This window comes from Thunnus maccoyii, chromosome 9 (genome assembly GCF_910596095.1).
Source record: "Thunnus maccoyii chromosome 9, fThuMac1.1, whole genome shotgun sequence".
NCBI lineage: Eukaryota > Metazoa > Chordata > Actinopteri > Scombriformes > Scombridae > Thunnus > Thunnus maccoyii.
The window spans coordinates 17,346,229-17,369,168 of NC_056541.1; the positions used below are offsets into that span (position 1 = coordinate 17,346,229).

The 22,940-nt window shown below is 37.9% G+C and overlaps 2 protein-coding genes across 2 annotated transcripts; both read left to right on the forward strand.

Annotated features, from left to right (window-relative positions):
* The first annotated feature begins 4,007 nt into the window (after nt 1-4,007).
* si:dkey-251i10.2 (uncharacterized protein LOC562682 homolog) lies at nt 4,008-5,937 on the forward strand. Its single transcript, XM_042421090.1, has 5 exons — nt 4,008-4,200; nt 4,911-5,023; nt 5,278-5,390; nt 5,665-5,729; nt 5,828-5,937. The coding sequence occupies exons 1-5, from the start codon at nt 4,008-4,010 to the stop codon at nt 5,935-5,937; spliced, it is 594 nt and encodes a 197-aa protein (XP_042277024.1).
* Nucleotides 5,938-11,669: 5,732 nt separating this feature from the next.
* On the forward strand, nt 11,670-21,003 carry opn4xb (opsin 4xb). The gene is made up of 9 exons (XM_042421089.1): nt 11,670-11,836; nt 15,901-16,034; nt 16,235-16,438; nt 16,734-16,905; nt 17,577-17,738; nt 19,299-19,406; nt 19,590-19,761; nt 20,227-20,373; nt 20,596-21,003. Exons 1-9 carry the CDS (start codon nt 11,670-11,672, stop codon nt 21,001-21,003), a joined length of 1,674 nt encoding a protein of 557 aa, XP_042277023.1.
* Nucleotides 21,004-22,940: the final 1,937 nt, after the last annotated feature.

Consider the following 22,940-nt stretch of genomic DNA (forward strand, 5'->3'; position numbering starts at 1 on the left):
CCTCAAAGCACACAAAGATTACAGCACTAGGCCCTGAATTCAGAAAAAGGGATTTTTTTCTACTAAGAAAACCCTTTCTGACAAGTACTTAATCAGAGACTCTGGAGATGTTTAAGACATAGTGAAATTAGATTTTTAGTGCCATTATTCATGTTGGGAATATGAATTAACAAGGTCTGGCAGGGCAGAATGACTCATGTTGTTATCTATCAACTAGCCCATCATCCCATAGTGATTTCTATTTAAGTTATGCTAATAACAGTATATCTTTAGAGACATAACTACACACAGGCTTAAAAACACAAAAGAAAATAAAAAAACACAGATTAAGTATATGTGAATTTAAAAAAAACAAAACTATTTTCAAGTCTGGGTCCTCTGAGTCAAACCAGTTTACCTTACTCTGATGACAGAAATTACTTAGGGTCTGCTCATGTCACTTTGTATTTCCCCCAAAAGTAGTTTGTGGTGCCAGTGTTTGCTGACGGTGAAAACAACATGAAGCACCTGTTTAAAAAGGCCGGTAATCTTCTCCTCCTCCTCAGATATACTAGACACAGAAGTTTCTCCTCATATTTTTATGCATTTTTAGTTTGTTCTCATTGTACTGTACATTCCTGTAAAAGAAAATAAAAAAACTTTTTTTTATCCTGGCCTGCTTAAGGATGTATAAGGTAATGTAGGATAATGAACCCAGGAACAGAAGAAAACTTTAATTCTTTCAAAAACATTATGATTCCTTTTGGCTTAACAGTCTGTCTGTGTAGGTGCTGGAGCACAAACACACACACACAGACCCAATGACCTCTGACTTAAAGGCATAAGGATGTCAAGGAAACATTGGACAGAACTAAAAGCCCAGCCCTCTCACCACCAGCCACAGGAAGAAAATGGACAGTTTGGGAAATTAACGACTTTGTTTTTCTTTTCAGATATGAACAGACCGCCTCAACCTGGATGGATTATCCTCCCTTCATCTGCTGGTTCACTATCTCTTAGGTCGTAAATTTTGGGAGAAACCACATTCCTTTGAGTCGCTCCCTCTCCTGCTCTCCTTTTTTGTTTATGCTCAATGAGTGTCTGAATTGATCAGAAAATGTGTAAATATATATAGGTATCTTGACCTGTCTAATCGATGTTAACTTGATGTTAACTCCCATGAACAATTCAATTAGTTTGATATTATGGAAATACAAACTCTGCTTTAATTATAAGTCACACATATTATTGCATCTGATTTATTTGACATTAACCAATGTAAGTATGTTATGGTTAGACTGCTAGGATAATATTTTCTTAATAGATTTAATTATAGATTAAGAAGTTAACGTATACTGATTATATTCTGTATTTTATTTGGTTAATCAATATTAGAACTTCTAAATGTTTTCTCACTGGTTCTCATGATGTGTCAACGTTGACAACAGAATGAGTGAGTATTCAGTTTGCAAGCGTGTATCATCTTCAAATATTCTATAGGAATAAAATTGTTCCCCTTTTATTTGAAAGTCAGTTTTTCTCTTCACACAAAGGAGTAATCAATGTGGTCCCTCAAAGTTTTTACCATGACTGAGAGCTGAGAGTTCCAGAAAGAGACTCAACTAAGAAGCAAAACTGCAAAGATGCCTAAGCCACAAGCCAAGTCACACCGTTTGCCATTTAAATATATATATTATTTTCATAATCTCCTATTTTTATTGTGTAGTTAAACTTTTTAAAGATTTTTCCAAGGACTTTTCTGATAGTCCAGAGCACCATGCATCCAACTCTGTAGCCTGCAGCCTGTCACTGAACACACTGAGACTGGGACACCTCCCTGCTGTGTGTGTCTACTACTCAGCCTCAGGTAGTCTAAGACTGGATTCATCCTCCTGAGAAGCAGTGAACCAAAGCTGTTTCACTGAACCTACTGCAACAATCCTCATCTGGCTGTCACTCTTTTTATCCATTCATTCATGTATCCATTCACTCATTCATTTTAATTGTATATATGTACATATGTTTAGTGTTTCCCTATTCATCCCCATTCATTAGTGAGTCAATAAATATCTTGATTTATCATCAAGTCATTGTATTTGTATTCCTTTACATCAGAAGATGGGGTCCCTATATTTAGAGTTCATGACTTTCAGATATAAGACTGATTAATTGAATTGAATTATTTTTCCTCCTAACTAATTAATTATTAATTAATTAATTTACGGAGGTGGTGCCCCAATAATTTTATGAGTGCATAATATTAATTTCCAAGTGTAGTGTTATTCCTACAGTAACATGATCAGGACTCCATGCAGGCTTAAATTGGAGGTTAGCACATCAGCACACGATGCAAACTTCTTTCTGAGTTCCTGTTGGTCCAGTTACAGTATAAACCTGCAACATACTTTATATAAGTTTGATAATAAGTTTTAAAAGTTGCTTAATATAGGGAAAACTGGTTTTGAAGGTTTGAGGAAGATATCTGATGATTGCAAACAAGCTTATAGGTTTTGACATCCTGGGAGACCAACTGATGGATGTTCTGGCTATACACGTTATGTCATGACAGTGCTACAGTAATGTGGGAGTCATTGGCAAGCACAGGAAGAATCAGCATATGCTTGTTGCCTGGAAGAAACTTAATTCCTTAAGTCTGTACTAAAAATTGAGTCATGCAAAAAAGTCTTACACATACTATATCTTCTTACTGGAGGTAGCTGCTGGATTAATCTCACTTCTGTGTGGATCAGGAAGGTTGAATACAAACTAAGTTGACATAAGGTTTGGCTCTGTGCTCAGGTTTTGGGGGATTAACTACAGCATGCAGGAAACCTCTTCTCACCTCTGTCTTCACATGCTGGATAGCGTGTATCATTGGGCTCTGAGATTCATTATAAACTGTGGATCTCTTACTCACCATTGTGTATTATACTCAAAAGTTAATTGGCCTGTTTTATGTGCATGCTGCCTCAGATATTTTTATTTAAAAGGCATTTCTTAGCAAAATTCCTATTTACTTATCTTCTCTTTTAAACTTGAAATATGGAAATTACAGTCTCTGTTCTCAGGACATTTTGCAGATTGTTGTTCCCAAAGTCCAAACTGAACTGGGAAAGAAAGCTTTTAGGTTTTCTCCACTTACTGCATGGAGCAATCTACAGACTGATCTTGAACTTCAAAACATAGAACAAATTTAAAACTATGGTGAAATCTATTGAGTCCAGGTTTGCTGTGTGCAAATGTTTTATCCTATCATTTCTGATCACATTACACAAATGTGGTTTTATATTAATTTATTACTGAAATTATGTGTTGCTGCTATTCTTGGCCAGGCCTCCATCATAAAAGAAATAAATTAAATAAAGGCTAAATAAATAAAATTTAACATGAAGTGCATTTCATGATTTCACAGCAGGCGGCATCAAGAAGAGAAGAGCTACATAATCAAGTTAAAATGTTTTCCCATGATTTATGGTCAAACTAATGTCATGAATAATCCCTGACAGAAATATCCATTAGTAATACTTTGTCCAAGTTTTTTGACTATGGTATAATGGCATACAAAAGGATTTTAAATTTCATAAAAACATACTTTAATTGTACTGTAGTGCTGTATAATAGCTTGTGTTATGGACTATACTTAAGTTGTTATCATGTGATTTTCATAGAGAGTGCTTTCTAACTTCACTTAAACATAATTATTTTGATGCACGAAAAAAACTAATCCAAATATTTTGTTTTGCTGGAGGAAAATTGACATTTGTTCTTCCCTGAAATGCATGAATAACACTTACGTATTCTTTTCAAGAAATCACAAGAGAATTCACGTGAAAAGCACTTTTCATGGTTGGAAAAGCAATTGGTGGAGTAAAATTAAAATTTTCTGGTTTTGTGACTCAGCAACACTTTTTAAAAGTCCATCTCTTGGCTCAGGTCTGTGTATTGTATTCAGATCGTGTAACACTATAACACTGTAACACTATTTGGATATTTCTGCTGTGCATTAGCTTTTCATTCATTAATTCCTGATGGAGCCGTTGTTGCCTGCTTTCATTATGCTTCAAGTGCTCTGTTTTGTTAGTGGCTATCCCTCTGGTGCTCCCACCGGTGCCTGTGAAGATATGATGCCTCGTCACTCTGGGGTGCTGCCACAGCCTTCACCAGCACCCTACACTCTACTCACCAACATGGAGACGTTTGAGCCAGGCAAGCCAATTACAGGTAAGATGAATTAAGTAAATGACTACTTTTAGAGATAACATAAAGAAAACATCAAGCATTACAATGTATTAATAATCCAGTATACACAAACATGTCCCCAACACAGTAGTAATGTTAAAGAATGAATTCATAAACAAGGACATCTATTTGTTTTATATTTGTGTAAAAGAACAGTTGATGAGAAATTTGTTTTACAATATTTATGGGGTGATTTTTACAGTTGACTTCTCATCTATATGCATCTTTGTGGATAATAATAAAACTTTTTTGTCTTTGATTTTCATTATTTTCTTCTTTGGTTTAGTAGTGGTAGTATAAAGATTAAAGCTCAAAGTTTAAAGCTTTGACTGTCATCTTCAAGTCAACTCTGTGTGTGTGTGTGTGTGTGTGTGTGTGTGTGTGTGTGTGTGTGTGTGTGTGTGTGTGTGTCAGAGTGCGTGTGTTCATTTACACTGATATCAATTTCTTTCATCAGTGATGAAATAATATGAAATAAATGAAATATGATGAAATTATTCCTTTGTAGTGAGTGATGAGGATACAAAAGGATGAAATGAAAATATTTTATGGAGGATCAAAAAATTCTTATTTTTGTTAAGCAGGTATCATATAACTGTAGACAATAACACTTGTGTCCAACACATGTAAGCAAGTCAAAATTAAAAATCTGTAGTATACAACTGCTTTTTTTATTGTGCTTTCCTGCACAGTGACTATCATTGGACCAGAATACAGAGGTTTGCTGCTGAAAGCTCTGACAGACAGCAGCACTGACGCTCTGGGGAGCTGGAAACTCCCTCCTCCAGACACAAGGTTCCTTGAGGTCCGTCTCACAGCTGCTATCAACAGTTAATGTGTTAGGAGAGGATGTGATGTGCATGTTGTGGACCTAAACTGTCAAACAGCTGCAAACAGACAGAATGTTTAACAGGATATATCACAGATGTTGATGCTAAATATGTGTTGAGAGACATTTTGAACTGCTAAAGTCATCAAAGCAAGCAAGAGTGAGCATTACACTACAAGTGCAATTGTCAACAGTTCCAGATAATAAATGTAGATATTTTATGTTCACAGTGTACAGGGAATCCAGAAGGTGCTATTACTCATGCCAACACCAACCTGAAGGGCAACACCACTGTATACAGCTGGATACCATCCAACTCTAGCCCAAGCCCTGTCTACTTCATGTATGTAAAGCAAAATACTTTTTCATTTGTTTTTACCATCACAAAAACATAACTCTACTTAAAACCAATATTAACCATTGTCTCACAGGATACACAAGTCTATTTTATGGTATCTTCTGTGATAGCAAGCTTTTATGAACACTCAAAACGATATTGCAATGATTCAAAATGTGCTTTTCTTATATTTATTAGAAACTAGATATTCTGTTATTTGAATGAAACTCAGGTATCTAAACATAAAGCATCACTACAGCATAACTCTGTGGTTTTCCAGGGCCACAGTAGCCCAGCAACGCACAGTCTTCTGGGTTAATGTGAGGTCAAGCACTCTGACCAGAGGTAGGTACAGTAGTTTAATCACAAAAGGGTGAATCCAGAATACATTTAGAGAGAGAGAAATGTTTGCGATTATTTGTCCTTATCTTCTGTTCCTGCAGGGAAACCAGGAGGTCTCGGTCTGGCTACTGGTGCAAGCACTGGATTGGCTGTTGAAAAGCCTCTGCTTGTCCTTGTGACATGTTTCCTGATGTTACAGATGCTAGGGTGAAAGCAAGCAATGCATTTCCTGCAGTCTGTTTGGCTGTGAGCGTGCATTAAAAAAGTCATTATGTGTATTAAAAAATAATTATATATTTTGTAAACATTTGATCTTGTGTTATATCCATCGTGAATTATTTGATTTAAACATAGAGCCCAGAAATGTTTGAGCACCTAGATAAGTAGAGCATATTAATGTGGGTTCAGAGATATAGACATAAATTATTATCATACCTGAGTTGAGAATGCACTATGCTGTAAAACCATAGCTATGGTGTCTGCTCTCCTCTGTCGTAGTTAATACGTAACAAAACACGTGGACATCAGCAAATAGAAAAAACTGGGGCATTTCAGCACTGTCTGTGAAATAGATTAAAAGTTTCCAAGAATGCATGGTTAGTCATCCCTATGAGTCACAGCAGTGTAGTGATATTTAATACTTTACAGCAGCACAATGATACTGTCTCATTCCCATATTTTACATAACTTACACACAGAATACATGCAAGCTGTGCAGTTATTGTTGATTGTTGATTAATTATGAAGCTTGCTCTGTCTATTTTTCCACCAGACTCTGATTCCTCTCATATTATATCTCTATTGTATGTCTCTGATGATCATGTTAATCCATCACTTCTCATAATAAAAACACATCAAATTAATTGTTTTCCTTTAATTTCAGAGAGAGAGAGAGAGAGAGGGGGTGGGGTGGGGTGGGGGTATAAAGACAGACAATGATAAAAGAGAGAGAGAGAGAGAGAGAGAGAGAGAGAGAGAGAGAGAGAGAGAGAGAGACAGTCAGGAGATCTAGAGTCCCACAGTGGTGGTTTGTTATTGACTGAAACTCATTCCACTTATCGAAGAGCACGTTATGACCTGCTTTTTCCACCTCGTTGATCTATAACCTAGATTCACTGTATGTTGGTTAACAGAAAGCCTGCAGGCAAAATGTTAAAGAGGCTTAAGACATGCATTACATGTGAGATTTAAAGCTCTCTGCCATATCCATCATTTCCTGCTTGCCTCATATTTCTTTGCTCCACATGTTGCTTCACCTTGTAACATCTGTGCCTGAAACCACAGATTTCTGCTTTTACTAAAGCAGGTTTAGCTCTTAATGTATGTTTAGTGATTTTATTTGCAACCAGTTCAGGGTGACGAAATGCAAATTAACCCACCATCCATTTACTGAAAAAACAAACACACATGTACAACAGCTGGTTTTACACTTTCAAACTTTGAATTAAAAAGAAAAAAAGGGGGAAAATGCAGTTTGTGCATCACAGTGCTCTAAAGTCAAACTAGTTCATTGCTCCTACAAAAGGTAAAAGCATGCCGTGGTGTAGGTGGGAGGTTTCTCCTATGTATTATTCTTTATTTATGTTATTATGTTCAGTGGTCAAAGCATTTGCATGCACTTGCAGCAAGTACAGTAGGTTATTTTTTATCTGCTTGTTACCGAGGATTATTTTTTCAGTTTGTTTGGTTTGTCCTGTTTTGTGCTGGTGCAGTAATCTTTAAATAAGTATTTCTTAAGATTGCAGGATAACATGCTTTTCTCCCACGAACTACTACACTTCTACAAAAATCTGGCACATTCATCACAATATTTTAAACTCTCAGTTGATTAAGTATACATGTTTTAAGTGGGATAAAAAATGAGCCAGTAATCATTGCTAAATAAGACTCTTCGGGGCAACAGACTCCTGACAATCATTGTGCTGTGGTCAGGCTTTTTTTATGTTCATGATGCTCTGTGCAGTACCCATCACTCTATCCCCCTATGTGGTAAAGTATTGATCTCCAACTGACTCATGGCTCTGAGGACAAAGTCCTGGTCACAGGGCCAACACCACTCAATAATAATTAGTCTCTTTCCACTGTAGGCCAAAAGCCATGCTGTAGCTTTAAACAGGGGATTCACACTCGGGACTTAAGCACCAGTTCTACCAGCTGGTTCAATAGTAATTGACTCATTGACATGTGGAATACTGACCTCCATTGTCCATGTCGTACTCTATGAATCCCACACCACTGATGTGTTTTTCCATCAAGACAAGGTCATTTAACCAGATGGCAGGCGTGAGACACAGGGAAGCTACAGATAGTTAGCACTCTAAAGATCAGAGACATGGTTATAACCTGACAAACTACTGACAAACACCTTGGAAAACTATCACCTCCATTAATAAATACACACCACTGTATTCCAGAAAATTAAGATCAACTTTTTGATTTGCAAGCAGGGAAATTTGACAGTTGCAGACGTGAAATGATCATTTTATAGGATGCTCTATGTTTTATGTAGTAAACTTTATTTTAAGTAGATTAGACTTTTGTTAAGCATATATCATCGGACGGGCAGTGATATAAGGACAAAACAAGTATAAGATTGTTTTTGTGTTGCTTATATGATGTGAAACAGCCAGGTCTGTTACTGTAGGTCTCCAATTGTTTCCACAGGAGAAAAAAAAACAGCTTTCAGCTATTTTTCTGTTTTTTGAATAGTTTGCTAGAGAACCTGAAATTCTCCTGAAATATAGATTAATTAAAAAGGAGGCCTAATAACATTTCTCCTTTGTTGTTTCTTGTTCTCTATGCATCTTTTTATGACATAGAATTTACTGGATTAGTTCATGCAGGTAAAGTAACCCAAATGTATGAATCTTCTTTGCAAGTAAAATGTGACGTGCTAGAAAGACACTACATTCAACATTCTGTATACAGTATATGTCTGCTTTTGATTTATTCAGTTGCATAGTACAACAAGAGCTCAAATTAAGTTTTTCTTTTAGTAATTTTTTGTCTTTTTTTTTATTTGAATGTACAGCATTTTTCTACCACTGCCTGCTCACATCTGAGAGAGCTGCCATCTTGCATAGATGACTTGCTTCTTTCATGTTTCTCTAATCCCTCTCCAACTCCAGCTTGTTGCACAGACTGTATTAACATGACATGCAACCTTGTAGTCACAGTCAATGTAAAGTGAATCAACATCTATATAATAAAAACAGCTATTAGTTAAGTGTTTTGTTTTGCCAGTTCACAATCTACATTATATTTTAGGTAATTTTTTGCTTTATTGCGCTTCCACAGAAGGCCCTAACTTTTAGCACATTTCACAATGTGTATTGACAACTGTCATAATCAGCATATTTAATCCCTGTTTATCAGAAATGTTTGTGATAAGTAATGCGTTCTCATAGCTATTCTATGTGTAAAATGCTATAAATGCAATTTGCAAAGGTCAGACATCATAAAATCATAAACATCAAACTGGCTCTTTGTGTAGCAATAAATGTCCTGTTGTATATTTTCCTGCTGTGCTGACATGTAAACATAAACATTACAACTGTGATTAGGTCATCAAGGCCAGCAGAACCCTGTAATCCCTGGAAACATCTGCCCATGTGTGCTGTGTGGTATTGTGCACATATACATATTCACGAGGACACATGCATACATATGTGGACATACATACATGTATGCAGGCAGACACACACACACACACACACACACACACACACACACACACACACACACACACATACACACACACAGAGTTGACACATAGTATCATATTCGCTCTTATTCCAGGCGGATCAAACACTGATCCACATGCATGCACAGTGTGCAGATTAAGGCTATCCCTTGCTGTAGGGGCTTAGTTGACATCTCTGTCTAAGCTCTGCATTCTTCACCTCCCTCTATTCCCTTCATCTTCTTTTATCAACATGTCCAGCACCATAAAAAGCAATGACCAGCAGATGTGGCATGTTGGACTCCTCCAACCTACAGTATGTCCCGCTGGCAGTCATGAGAATATCATTCAGAACAAGGCTTTAGCTTGTCCCCACGTGCTCCCCTAAAATGACATTTACCATTATCACTACTTTTAATTAAAGTCTCCTTATTGCAGACCATTTGCACACATCTCAGACACACATTGTGCATCCTTAAACCAAATGATTTGCCTTAATTACTATAAGTTGATTGTTTCACAGATCGCTGTTGTTACAGTGTAAATTGTAATGTTTTAAAATTACTATACGTATATGATTCACCCTATGTCTGCACATGTATATCTGTTTTATATAGTCTTTACAGTTGGTCCACATATTAGATAACAACCTCGTTGTGATGCTTTTATCTTACAGTATTTCTTAATTTCTATAAAACTTGGATGTACTGAGCACCCCTATATGATGACTCCATTACAGTATTTTTTCATTGGGGTTCATTTAAACATCATTCTGAGGCTGGGGAGTGCGTTTTAGATATATAGCAGAGAGGATGAAAATTTTCTCTATCTACAGATGAAGGGAAGGGTATGCAATGTTGGAGAAGTCCTGAATCATGGACTATGAAGTGTGCATTGCAAGTCAGAGCTGTGGTGAGGCTGGAGTTGGAAGTGGGAAGACCAATTAATTTCCTGGCTCCATGAGGGATCTTATATAGTCTGTGCATGCTGTGAGCACAATGATGTCACAGCAGAGTGTGCACCATTTGAACAGAACATGCATGTCTTTGTGCAGCATGCATCAGTGCTTGCATGCATGCAGGAGGTTTCACAGACTGGTCAGATTGTCAATGACTGCTGTAAAGAGCTGTTGACTGGGAGGAATCAATAGACGTACATTGTGTGTTCATCCTTTGTATGCAAAGTCTAATGCACGTCTGAGCTAAAATGGCTGTTGATACTGGTAGTGCTAGTGAACATCATGTCTGTTATGTAAGAATCTGGTAGTTAAAGGGTTAGAGCTCAGAGCTGGGCCGTATTGCATGAAGGGTGGGTAGGAGTGAGAGAGAGAGAGAGGAGAGAGAGTGAGTGCGTTTGAGCAGAAAAGAGAAAGAGTGAGGAAGAGAGAGAGAGGGTATGACAAAGGGGCAGAGTAGAGACCGCAACCCATAGCAACATGGGACAGTGAGGGAGAGACACATTGAGAGAGAGAGAGAGAGACGAGAGGTTAGGACTTGCTAGTTGGCAAGATAATCAGAGGCAGGCCACTGATTCAGAGCTTGGTGCACAGCTGGTGTGACGGGAGAAGAAGCTGCAGGCTAACACTGAGTGGACAGACAGTGACAATGTGCAATGAATGTGCAGCAAAGTGCCTGCATGGTGGCAATTAATGTACTGGAGAATATTATCAGCTGAATAACTCATGTATCAAAGAGGAAACATTTTGAGATTGCTGGTGGATGACAAGTTCTGAACTGCAGACCAGAGCGGAACAACATGGATATCGCTTCTAAACTTCATTTGGAGACGTGTTCAGCTGTGGACTTCATCTGGTATTTTCTAACAGTCAAAGAAATAACAAAGGAATAAAAGAGAGAATATATTTTTTCATGTTTTAGATCTTATTGTTAATTTTTTTTCTGAAAAACTTAACATTAATAACTTGGTAACATTTTGTAAGTACTTCATATGGACTTGATTGGATTTGACATTTCACATCTCACCTCTACTACAAATTGGAAATCAAATTGTCCTTCCTAATTAGAACAAAGTACTAGATGGATGAATTATGATGGGAAGGACTGTTGAAAACAGTCAAATGAATCTTGATCAATTTAGACCTTAATGTAGCACAATTTGTGGAAGATTCTGTACAGCTTCATTGCATTGACTTTCTGCAAATGATACAATTATGGAGGCCCGACAGAAGCAAAAAGAAGTGGATTACAAACTGGTGAACCTGCATCCTGCCAGGTTGACAGTCCTGATGAGGTGCTTGAACCATGTGGTCCACTGAGAGCATGGAGCCAGAGAAAGCTCACACCCAGAGCAGCTTCTTCAACAAGGTGGATGTGCCTGACCATGCTCACTATATTGTCGCAATATTCGTCTTCGTCATCGGGACGCTGGGCGTCGCTGGCAACGCCCTGGTTATGTTTGCCTTCTATAGGTGAGTGTGTGTCTTCATGTGTTCATGTCCTTTTCAGTGGATTCACCCTGAACATTTAAAAGCCAAGTTTCATCCAACTGTATTAGCCCTCACTATATTTCAAGCAGGTCTCTCCTTTAATCAAAGCCCAGAGAAGATGTTATACTCACACAGAGATGTTCTGATCTGGCAGTGAGAGCTAGACAGATGGAAAAACAGACAGCAAGACTAAGTTGTGTGTGTGTGTGTGTGTGTGTGAGGGTGGGACATAATACCTCTGCCAAATACAATCTGCATGCAGGTTAAGAGGTTTAAACTCACTTAAATTCACTGCAGAGTGAGGGTCAGTGTTTGTCATGTCTTTTACTCTCCAGAGGATCAAGAGGTTTCCAAAAAACTGGTGATTATCAGTAAAATAATCTTTGCATCTTAGTGTCCTGGTTGTAGTTGCATGGCAACAAAGTGGAATTTAGTGTTCATAGGAGCAAAATCTGTCCTCTGTGTGAACAACAGTATAGAAAAAAATGAAGAGGTTTCACTTTGAATTTGAATGAACTTTCCCTTCTTTTTTTATGATGCAAATATTCTTCTGTACAGCAGGTGCAATGCCATGAGGGATATGAAATCACAAATGAGGCCCTAACATGGGTATTTTTTCTCACTTTTACCCAAATGGATTTTGGTTTTCACTCTGGAGCTGATGGTCTGTTTTTGTTACCATGTTAGTGGTTTACGCCCTTGAGAACATAATGTACAGTAATGGTAACACCTCTGTCTTGCAAGGAGCCACTAAACTCTTCTGTTGTAGCTAGCACAGTATTGTATGGTGTTATATCATGAATAGAATATAATGAGATATAAATTATATACAATATAAGCATGAACAACTGAAACAGTTAATATAGCTACGTAAAGGTATTATACATTTCTCCATAGATCAAGTGTACCATAAAACCCAAATCAATCAAGAAATTCACACAATTAATTTTGTATCATATGCAACAGGTACTTGTGTATTATCAAATATGAAGGACTTTTTCTTATATTGCATGTCATTCTGAAAAATGTGGGTCTTTTTAAATTGTAAACTTTCTGTAAGAAGTCAAGGAGGGAGTATGTGTGTTATGCGTTGTATAATTTGGACTACTATTGACCTTACTGTGTTACTGACGTTAACTGATTCACAGAACAGAAACTGGGTCAGAGATGGAAAGTGTGTGTATGTGTGTGTCTGTTTTCTGGGGATTGTCGGGAGCTTTTACACTCCATCTGCCCATCACAGTAGATGGATTAGATGGGTTCTCCATTGTGTTGCACTGATAATTTGTGTTTACTGAATCAGAAATGTACATGATGTTATGGGTTCCAAGAAAATCCATTCACTCTCTCTGACAGAGAGAGGGAGACACACACAGAGAGGGAGGGATGGAGATAATTGTCTTTCAAGTGGAATGTCACTCGATATGATGAATTTCTAGGAATTAAGGGAACGCTGAAGTAATACATGCACGCACAGACACTTACATACACATAGATACACCAGTAGTCAGGCCTGGATTAACACAGTGTGGTGCCCTAGGCAGTTGTTCTTTAAACTTTTTCACATCAAGGACCCCTAAACTGATACAAATTAGACCACGGACCCGCATTTGATAAGATTTTTGCTTTTAGATGTTTTATTACAGACATGGTATGAAACCCATGGCCATAATAGTGAAAATAAATTATACCATTTTTTGCTCGGGATTCCCTGGAAACACCCTCCAGGACCCCTGCGGGTCCCCGGACCCACTTTTAGAACCACTGCCCTAGGGTGACCACACTTAAAGTGTCCCCCTCCTCCCACTTTACACATAAAAAGTAAATTGACTATGGCTATAAAGACCAAAGACTTACAGGAACTTATTGCTGAAGTACAGGCTCAACACACATGCAACAGGAAAATGTAAGACACAACCAAAAAACCTGACACCATAGATAGACATGGGTCTACAAATGCCTAACTAGCCCTTACGCTGATGCTCAAATCTCAATGCAACTCACATCCCAATGCAACATGTCATGCTAAAAATCATTACACACATATGTCAAATGAGGCTAGCCCAATAAAAAATAATAATTGCAAGCAACCATTTCAACAACTGAATGATCACAGAGCACCAGGTGAGGTGATGTGAAGGTATAAGGAATAGCACAGAGACACAATGTATTGCACTGCGTAAGCTATTAGAAATAATGGTTGTTTTTGTTGTTCTGTTGTTTCAGAAACAGAAATTAAAGGAATGAAAACAGAATAATGATTTGATTTTCATTTCCACGAACAGAAAGACAATTTTTGTTTTCCTGGTCAGAAACAGCAGATAGAACATTTATAAAGGACTTGATTTTCCTTCTCGTCTTTATAAAACAGAAAATATAATTGTTAACTCATGTATTAACCATAGCACTCAGGAATATGAAGATGTACTTGTTCCACACAGCAGGGTAGATTAGTAAAACCGTCTTTGAACATATTTTCTATCAGCAATAAAGTGTATCTACTGTTACTACTGAAATAAACAGCGCTCCCCTGCTCCCTCTCTGCCTAGCCGCATTCAGACCAAATCTGGCAGTGTGTGAAAAACTTCAGCCCTCCCATTCCAATCCCTTCAGATAAGTCCTTAAATGCATTAATCTGTAGTGTATTTCATTGTCTCACTGGTACCTCAAACAACAGGCACCATCACAGACCCCTGCACCGTTTTTATTCTTATTATTTATATTCTTATTAATAAGAATAATAATAAATAAAAAGTAAATCAAGTGATTTATGGGCTAAATATTGTATTTGCTGTTACTGACCACAAAAACGAAAAATGCCTTCTATTTATGTTTTTCTTTTTTTTCACATTGGTACCCTCCAGCACAGCAAATTGGCCCCTGGGCACTCATGCCATATATATATATACACACGCACACACACACATGTTCAAAAACAGAGTACACACTTACTCACAGACATTTTATTCTATTGTGTTCAATCAGGGTCAGGGAGCAACCAATTTTAATTCAGGAGACACAGACACGGAATTTAATCAATAAAAATCTGTGGAGGCAGACAGCAGGTCAATATAGTGCTTAATCAAGCTGGTATGAGTACAGGTTCACACAGAGTTGACCAGTTCAATATAGAGCTTATGTCTGATTAATGCTGACAACAAAACAGTGTGTGTACATCAATGAATGCATTTAAACAACTGAGAGGGACAAGTGTGACTAAACTTGTGACTCATGACTTTTTACCCTTTCCTCTAAAAAGGATAATGAAAAATGCCTTGCAGTGGTTTAATTGGAAAACTTATAAAATAGCAGATGGAACATTCCTTCTGGTTAGCTGTGCTGAACATATTAGTACAGCTTGCACGTGTGATGTGCAATGACCTAACATCAGTCCTGAGGAAGTCCTGTGAGAACATTTTTGAAATACTTGGAAAACACTTGAAGCACACACAGTTGGCATTTTAGATGATGAAAAGCACAGTGGCAGAAAGTCACCAACAGAAAAGAAAACAAAGGGCCTATAGCCCAGATCGCTCTTTAACATCATGATGATGTTAAAGTGCCCCTTGTGAAAAGTCCCCTGATATAACTTCTGTTATGATTTGGCAGCATATAAATAACATTTGAAAAAAATAAATAAATCTGTGGTCCATTTCAAATTTGCAAATCCAAATTTCCAAATTTGAAATGGACCACAGATTTTTTTTTTTTTTTTGTTAAGACGAGATATGCCTTAAAACATGTTCATTAACTTGACATTCTCTAGTGTATTTATTTATTTATTGGTTGTACTCTAAGCCATACAGAAGCTTAAACTGACAATCGCAATAATCACAACATGCCAATACAAATGTTATTTATATTACATTACCAACAGTACTAACAAACCTCTAATCAACAAACTGATTATTACAACTAAACTTTCTCTGAAAAATACAAATCAAAACTGTGTATACTGATCATAAAACTTTCCTGTGCATGTGTGTGTGTGTGTGTGTGTGTGTGTGTGTGTGTGTGTGTGTGTGTGTGTGTGTGTGTGTGTGTAGTAACAAGAAGCTTCGTAACCTGCCTAACTACTTCATCATGAACCTGGCGGTAAGCGACTTCCTAATGGCCTTCACACAGTCTCCCATCTTCTTCATCAACTGCCTCTACAAGGAATGGGTGTTTGGAGAGATGGGTAACTCTCTTCTTTCTTTTCTATTACAAAACATTCCACTCAATGAATAAAAGTTTTGTAAAACACAGGAGAAAAAATGTAAATCTGGCATCAAACTATTTGAGCCATTTACATACAGCACTAGTTTAGACACACTTTCTCTTTCAAGTGTGTCTAAACTTTTGACTGGTACTGTATTTGTACGTCTTCCCTCCCTCTAGGCTGTAAGATGTATGCGTTCTGCGGCGCCTTGTTTGGCATCGCCTCCATGATAAATCTACTGGCCATCTCTATTGATCGCTACCTGGTTATCACCAAGCCGCTGCAAGCCATGCACATGAGCTCCAAAAGAAGAACCACGTTGGCCATCGTCATGGTCTGGCTTTACTCTTTGGCTTGGAGTCTGGCTCCTCTCGTTGGCTGGAGTGAGTTTCCCTCAACCAGGAAGTTATTTACATTTCAGTCAGACATTTCTTCATCCTATGTCACTTGACAGGGAACTCAAGCTTATTAACATATGCACTTCATCTGTTGTATGAGAGTAAGTGTAGAAAAACTGATGCAGTGTTTAATGTGACTAATCTTCATTCATCCACATACAGTGACACAGTTGACACGTAATCTTAATCCACACAGACATCACATCGAATGATATCAAATCAACTAAACATGCTGTACCATTCATAATTTAACAGATTTCATACTTCCTGTTACTTCTAGGCTCTTATATCCCTGAGGGCTTGATGACATCGTGTACGTGGGATTATGTCACATACACACTGGCCAACAGGAGTTACACGATGATGCTGTGCTGTTTTGTTTTCTTCATTCCACTGGGAATCATCTTCTACTGCTATGTCTTCATGTTTCTGGCTATAAGGAAGACTAGCAGGTGGGTGTATGTGTATAGTATTTCGGGCTTGTGTGAGTAAATGAGACAGCAATTAAAATATATTAATTTAGAGAGAAAGAATCCATGACTACCACTGTTACAAAATCCACGAATTGTATATATATTTTCAGCTAAGATCATTTATTTCATGAGTACAGATTTGTTTTATTGTAAATAGTACCTAAACTGTCCAGGTTTACATTAACAACATTAAAGGTTCTATATGTAAGAAAAAAAAGGTGCAATCTGAGTAGAAACACTGTGCAGATATTAGCTGTCCAGCTAATGACACATCTAGCTGCCTCCGTCAGTAACACCACTACACATTTCACAACAAAACACCCCCACAATGACAAGTCGCCCACTCCTGAGCACAAACACTGACTGGGAGTGAGAGATGCTTTGCAGAAGCACGGTGCAAAAGACAGAGATCTTTTATGTTATTATGAGAAGGGTAAGCGAGGAAAAAGACATCACCTCATCTCACATCAGTCTCGCGCTGCTGCTGGCTGCAAGTGTGAGCAACACGATGCTGATTGCAGCTCACTTAACGGCCAGTGGTGTCATTAATGAGAAGGTATTTCTGATTCTTACATACAGAACCTTTAATCATTTTTAGGATCTAGCTCCTCCTTTAACCAACTGCTCACTCCATCCTCTTCCATCTATAGGGAGGTAGAACAGCTGGGAGCTCAGGTGAGGAAATCCACCCTGATCCAGCAGAGGTCCATCAGGAGTGAGTGGAAGTTGGCGAAGATCGCCTTTGTTGTCATTGTGGTTTATGTCCTCTCCTGGTCACCATACGCCTGTGTCACACTGATTTCCTGGGCTGGGTAAGACTTAATTTATTGTATGAATGAAAATGTTAATGCTGTGATGGTTTTATGTTTCTGTAAATTTTGGATTTGTTGATAATTATTGATGAAGTAATAGTATGGACAACGTAACCAGTGTGTGCTCAATATTTCATATTGCTTTAACCAATTACATATTTAATTTGTAGAGGGATAACTGAAAGAAACATAGTGACAATGACAAAACAGAAGCAATTAACAATGCCCACAGCAAACAGACAAAAGCCCCGCCAGACGAAATTACCATCTTTGTCAGGCTGAAAAGTCTTAACAGTCATCCTAAAAACTCGCTGCTCAAGGGAGATGAAAGACACTTCACTTGACTTCACCACATGTGACTTTGAGGTCACACACCACATTTTTTTTGCCTCTCACTTCATTTCAGCACAGACTTACATGCTGTACCTGCTGCTAGTGCCAGAGATATTCTTCATGCACAATGTAGTATGCTCTATGTGTTAACATACCAAACATGTTGAAACTTAATATAGAAGGCATACAGTCTTTGCAGGTTTAAAGGCACATTATCCTCAGTTTAAAGTGGATTTCCAAATTGCCACTGGGGTCCTAATTATAATGGCATATACATTTTTTAAATAAATATAACTATGACTTTCTTAGTGCCAAATGTATTGTCAATAAGCAACAAACTGTTTGACAGAACTGTGTTAGAGCTGACTGATTTTCATGTTGTACTACGGATAAAATAAAATAATGTTCTCTTCTATCTTTCCATTATTAATATCTGTGATTTCTTCATGCAAACAATCACAAACTAAACCATAGCATAAATTCGTCTAATTTATCTTTGCTTCATTGTATTCAGTTGCATCATCTCACAATGCACAATACTGCATTACAGCAAGGCAAAATCTAATCTTATCACCCTGTCTCCTTATTTAAAAAATGTATCTATGCATCAAATATTCATTGTGTATCAAGAATCAAATCCAGCTCATTTGGAAACATCGATGAAACCCACATGCGGCTGACACAGGGGGCATGGCAGTAATACTTCCATGTGATTGCCACTCTGATGTAGAGTATGCATTGTGTACTTTAGGTAAAAATCTACCAATAATGGTGTGAAATGTGTCATTATATAACCCTGTGTCAGCTAGAGGCAGAAGTGTCCCTAGATGAATGACATACAGCAGACGGTGAAATTGCTCATATGCCAACCCCCCCCCAACTCACAAACACACACGCACACACACACACACACACACACACACACACACACACACACACACACACACACACACACACACACACACGCACACACACACACACGCACACACACAAAAGCACACCCGAACCACCCCTCTGTGGCAGCTGGCACATTTTGGCTAATCCCTGACCCAATATAGCCCTTCACTATGTTACAAAATATAGAGAGATAAAGGGACTTTGAGTTGTGATGGGCTTTTTGTGTTGTCACGCTACAAACAGAAAAGACTACAAGATTGAAGATCATTTTTTTCAAACTGCAATGGAAAAAGGTTTATCCATTTGATCTGACTTTTCTGTCCCATCCAGGCATGCAAACATCCTGTCGCCATACTCCAAGGCTGTCCCTGCCATTATCGCAAAAGCCTCCACCATCTACAATCCTTTCATCTATGCTATCATACACAATAAATACAGGTAAATGAATGATGAATCAGTGCAGTTGTGTTTCTTTCTTAATTCTCTTTTGTATTGTAAATAAATTAATTTTGGGTTGTTTTTTTTTTAGAAACTTTAACAAACTACAGTTGTATGTGTAAATTTCAAAATAATCTGAGCCTCAATATAATCAATATTTTTCCATTGTTCTGTACTCATTAGGATGACTCTGGCAGAGAAGGTTCCTTGCTTGTGGTTTCTGTCTCCCACTCCTCGAAAGGAATGTATCTCCTCCTCCATCAGTGAGTCCTCTTTCAGGGACTCCATCATCAGTAGACAGTCCATTGCATCAAGGACTCACTTTATTACCACTTCCTGCAAGTCCACTGACATGGTAAGTGGAGATTTATTCCCCCCAACTCAAAGTTTCCCATTACATTACAATTAATATTTAAAGCTAAATCCAAGACAATCCAGAAGATGTGCATAAAATCTCTAAGACATAGCACACAATCTTCTATCCTTTTTTAGCTATAACGACTTAATCATTGTTATTTTTTGCAACATAGTTGCAGGAGGAAATTATTTCAAAAATTTCTTTGAGCTATGTCGGACAACATGTGTAACATACAGTAGAAATGAATCTTCTCAAACTTGACTAACACCCTCTTATGAATCTATGAAAAAGATCATCACTCTGTGTCTTTAGTTTCTTAAGCATTTTGAGTTTTACTCTCAGAGGAACGTGTTTATGTTCATGTTTTTAGTTAATTATAGCAAAGTTAAACAGTTACATTTTCATCTGAGGTGACTAATCTCTAATTATTCAGATCCTCAGACTAGTTGTTCTCTCCTGCAGGTATTGAGGGATGTAGAGATGGAGCATTTGGGCAGGAAGTCTGGTGATTCCTTCAGAAGCATGTCATCATACAATCACTCTCGCAGAAGCAAGTCCGGTAGGAAACATTTAGAGCGGAAGACCACAAAGACCCATGCAGCAGAGAAGGTGAGAAAACAAACACAACATAAAAAAGTGTGAAATCAGCTCACAAGTGTTTTGCATAATTGCTGTACTTTTTTTGTACCATGTGTGCTTACGTGTTTGAATGGACCCTGCATGCATTCATGTATCATGCATTCACATTTTGCAAATCATGTTCTTATGCATGTGTATTTGTGTTTGTATGTCTTTTGTTTTTGTTTTATTTGTGTTGTTTTTTAATGCCAGCATCCATCTACCATGAGAGATTCATCCAGCAACTGTGACCATGAACTGGTTTCCAGCTCTCTCACCATCGCCACTGTCCCCCTACTAGTTCTTACCAGGAGGCGGAGCCAGAGTCTGACCAATGAGCCCTCAGACACTGGGCAGGAGAAAGGCAGCATCAGAGATAGGCTGCGCAGCCACAAGAGCAACTCTGTCGATTCCATTAATTTTGGAAGAGTCCCATCCGCTGATCCAATGTCACCTCAGGGTGTCCCACGCATAATTGTCATCAGTCCGACATCTGAAAGCAGCCTCATCAAACATGACAGTGTCTGCCTGGAGGACAGTGCTGAAGCAATGGAGAACAATGTTTTTGTCAGCCTCAACTTCTCATCAGAAGTCTTTGAGGCAGTGGAGTTACTCTCTTGACCCGCTATTGATTTGACACCCTTCCACTCCTCTCCACTGAAACTCTATTATTTATTATTATTTCAGATCACAACAAACTGTTCACTACAGGTTCTGGCTTGTGTTGGCTTTGAACAGAGTATTCGTCCATTGAGCTTATTAATTTATTTTCTGTTTCTGACCTTGTTGTCTCACCCTGACAATCAAAGCTTTTCCATTTGTTCTCAATACTGACAACACAGAAACATTTAAAAGGTTTTTTCTCACATGAACAAAGTAATAACCTAATACCGATCTTCAACTTTCACTTTGTTTCTGGGAGAACTCGTGTACAGAAGAAACGTTAAGTTGGTATGAAAAATGAAACATTATGACCAGGTTCCACTATGCAGTATGCATTGTCTGTCAGACTTTGGCAGGGACAGGGGCACCATGAGGGGCAGCATGGGTTGCAGCATATTTTTGTTAGATTCCCCCAAAATGACAAGCGTAGCAACATATTTTCATGAGCTTAGGGCCAAAGTTTGACAGACCGGACTCTTAGTTAAGGTATTCAAGCTAAGGTACAATAAAATGTGTTTCCTGGAGACTGAAAAGAGGACATTTGCATTGGAAATTAGACCAGTCTTTGGTCAGTTAAGGGTAATGTTCTTCTGCTTTTTGCTTATAACTGAACAAAAAATGTGTTAAAATATTGTACTGTTGGTTGCACAACAAATCAAGAACACTGATACTGTATGTCCATCTTGGGAAAAAGACCAAAAATGACCAAAAGAAGAAAGTTTTTGCTTCGCTTTAGTGTAGCCTATACTCAACATTCCAACTATGAACACAAGGAACAACTCCAAGAAAAGTAGGTAAAGCAACCATTTTTAATTGTGTAGTAGTTCCTTTAGGCAATGTGGACTTCTCCATCTTTTCATTGTCAGGGAGACAGCGGCATAATGAAAAAGTGAGGCTGCTGATACCAGTCCAATGACTGAAGAAGGGTCAAATGTGTGTCATAAAAACAATGAACTTTCTTCATTTTCTTCATGGTGACTTCTAATGTCTTGCTCATCATGTGGACACTGTGTAACAACTTCACCACTATTCCTATTTATATGAAAAAAATGTACTATTTTTGTTGCTTGTGAATTCTACAGTGTCATTGCCTGTAATTTGAGTCAGTGTGTGTTTCAAAGTCCCATTATAGGGAGGATGCACCAGCAAAATGGATTTATGTACACACGACCAAAGATGTTTACTATAGATGTTTTTTGTTGGTTTGTTTGTTTAATTTGGTTAATTTATTGCACTTTCAGAGATCCATTCTGTCAGTTCAGGCAGACTCACTCAAGAGAATGAATCACAACAGATATTGTTCCTAAATGGCACATTCACGAATGTTAGTTCATATTCTAACAGTCTGAATCCAACTTTTATCACAATTTCATCAATCTGAGAAGAGCATGATTATCCGGAAGTTATGAATCCAAAAGCAGAGATGTGTTACCTTTAACCTCATGTCTAAGTACTGTGTTAGTTGAGTAAACCCTATCACTAAAACATGGATGATTGCGCAATACCCTGGATCACATTTAATGACCACATTTTTGCCGATTTGATGCCAACATTTATTATATTGTTTATATCTGGATGTGCATGGAAATTACAGTATGGTTAAAGAGAAAGTGTGGTTACAGTATGGCAAATAACCTATGGTTAAAGTATGATACGGCTGATAAGGTCCACATCAAGCAGTTCATTGACAGCCCCAGTGACCCTCAAACATTTGTGTTCAAGAAGATATTTGAGTATCATCCTAATCACTAAAAAAAGTTCTTTTGGTTCTTTGTGCTTCATGCAGAAAACAAAGATCAGCAAAAAACATTCCCTGAAATTTTGTGAACATGATTTGCAACAACAACAATGATATGTGTTAATATGGTGTCTAGTATTAGAGTTACACCACAGGA

Coding starts and splice junctions, on each gene's coding strand:
- si:dkey-251i10.2 (XM_042421090.1), top strand. CDS start 4,008: ATGGAGCCGTTGTTGCCTGCTTTCATTATGCTTCAAGTGCTCTGTTTT. Junction 4,201..4,910: donor GCCAGGCAAGCCAATTACAG/GTAAGATGAATT, acceptor TTTCCTGCACAG/TGACTATCATTGGACCAGAA. Junction 5,730..5,827: donor GTCAAGCACTCTGACCAGAG/GTAGGTACAGTA, acceptor CTGTTCCTGCAG/GGAAACCAGGAGGTCTCGGT.
- opn4xb (XM_042421089.1), top strand. CDS start 11,670: ATGTGGTCCACTGAGAGCATGGAGCCAGAGAAAGCTCACACCCAGAGC. Junction 11,837..15,900: donor GTTATGTTTGCCTTCTATAG/GTGAGTGTGTGT, acceptor GTGTGTGTGTAG/TAACAAGAAGCTTCGTAACC. Junction 20,374..20,595: donor AGACCCATGCAGCAGAGAAG/GTGAGAAAACAA, acceptor TTTTAATGCCAG/CATCCATCTACCATGAGAGA.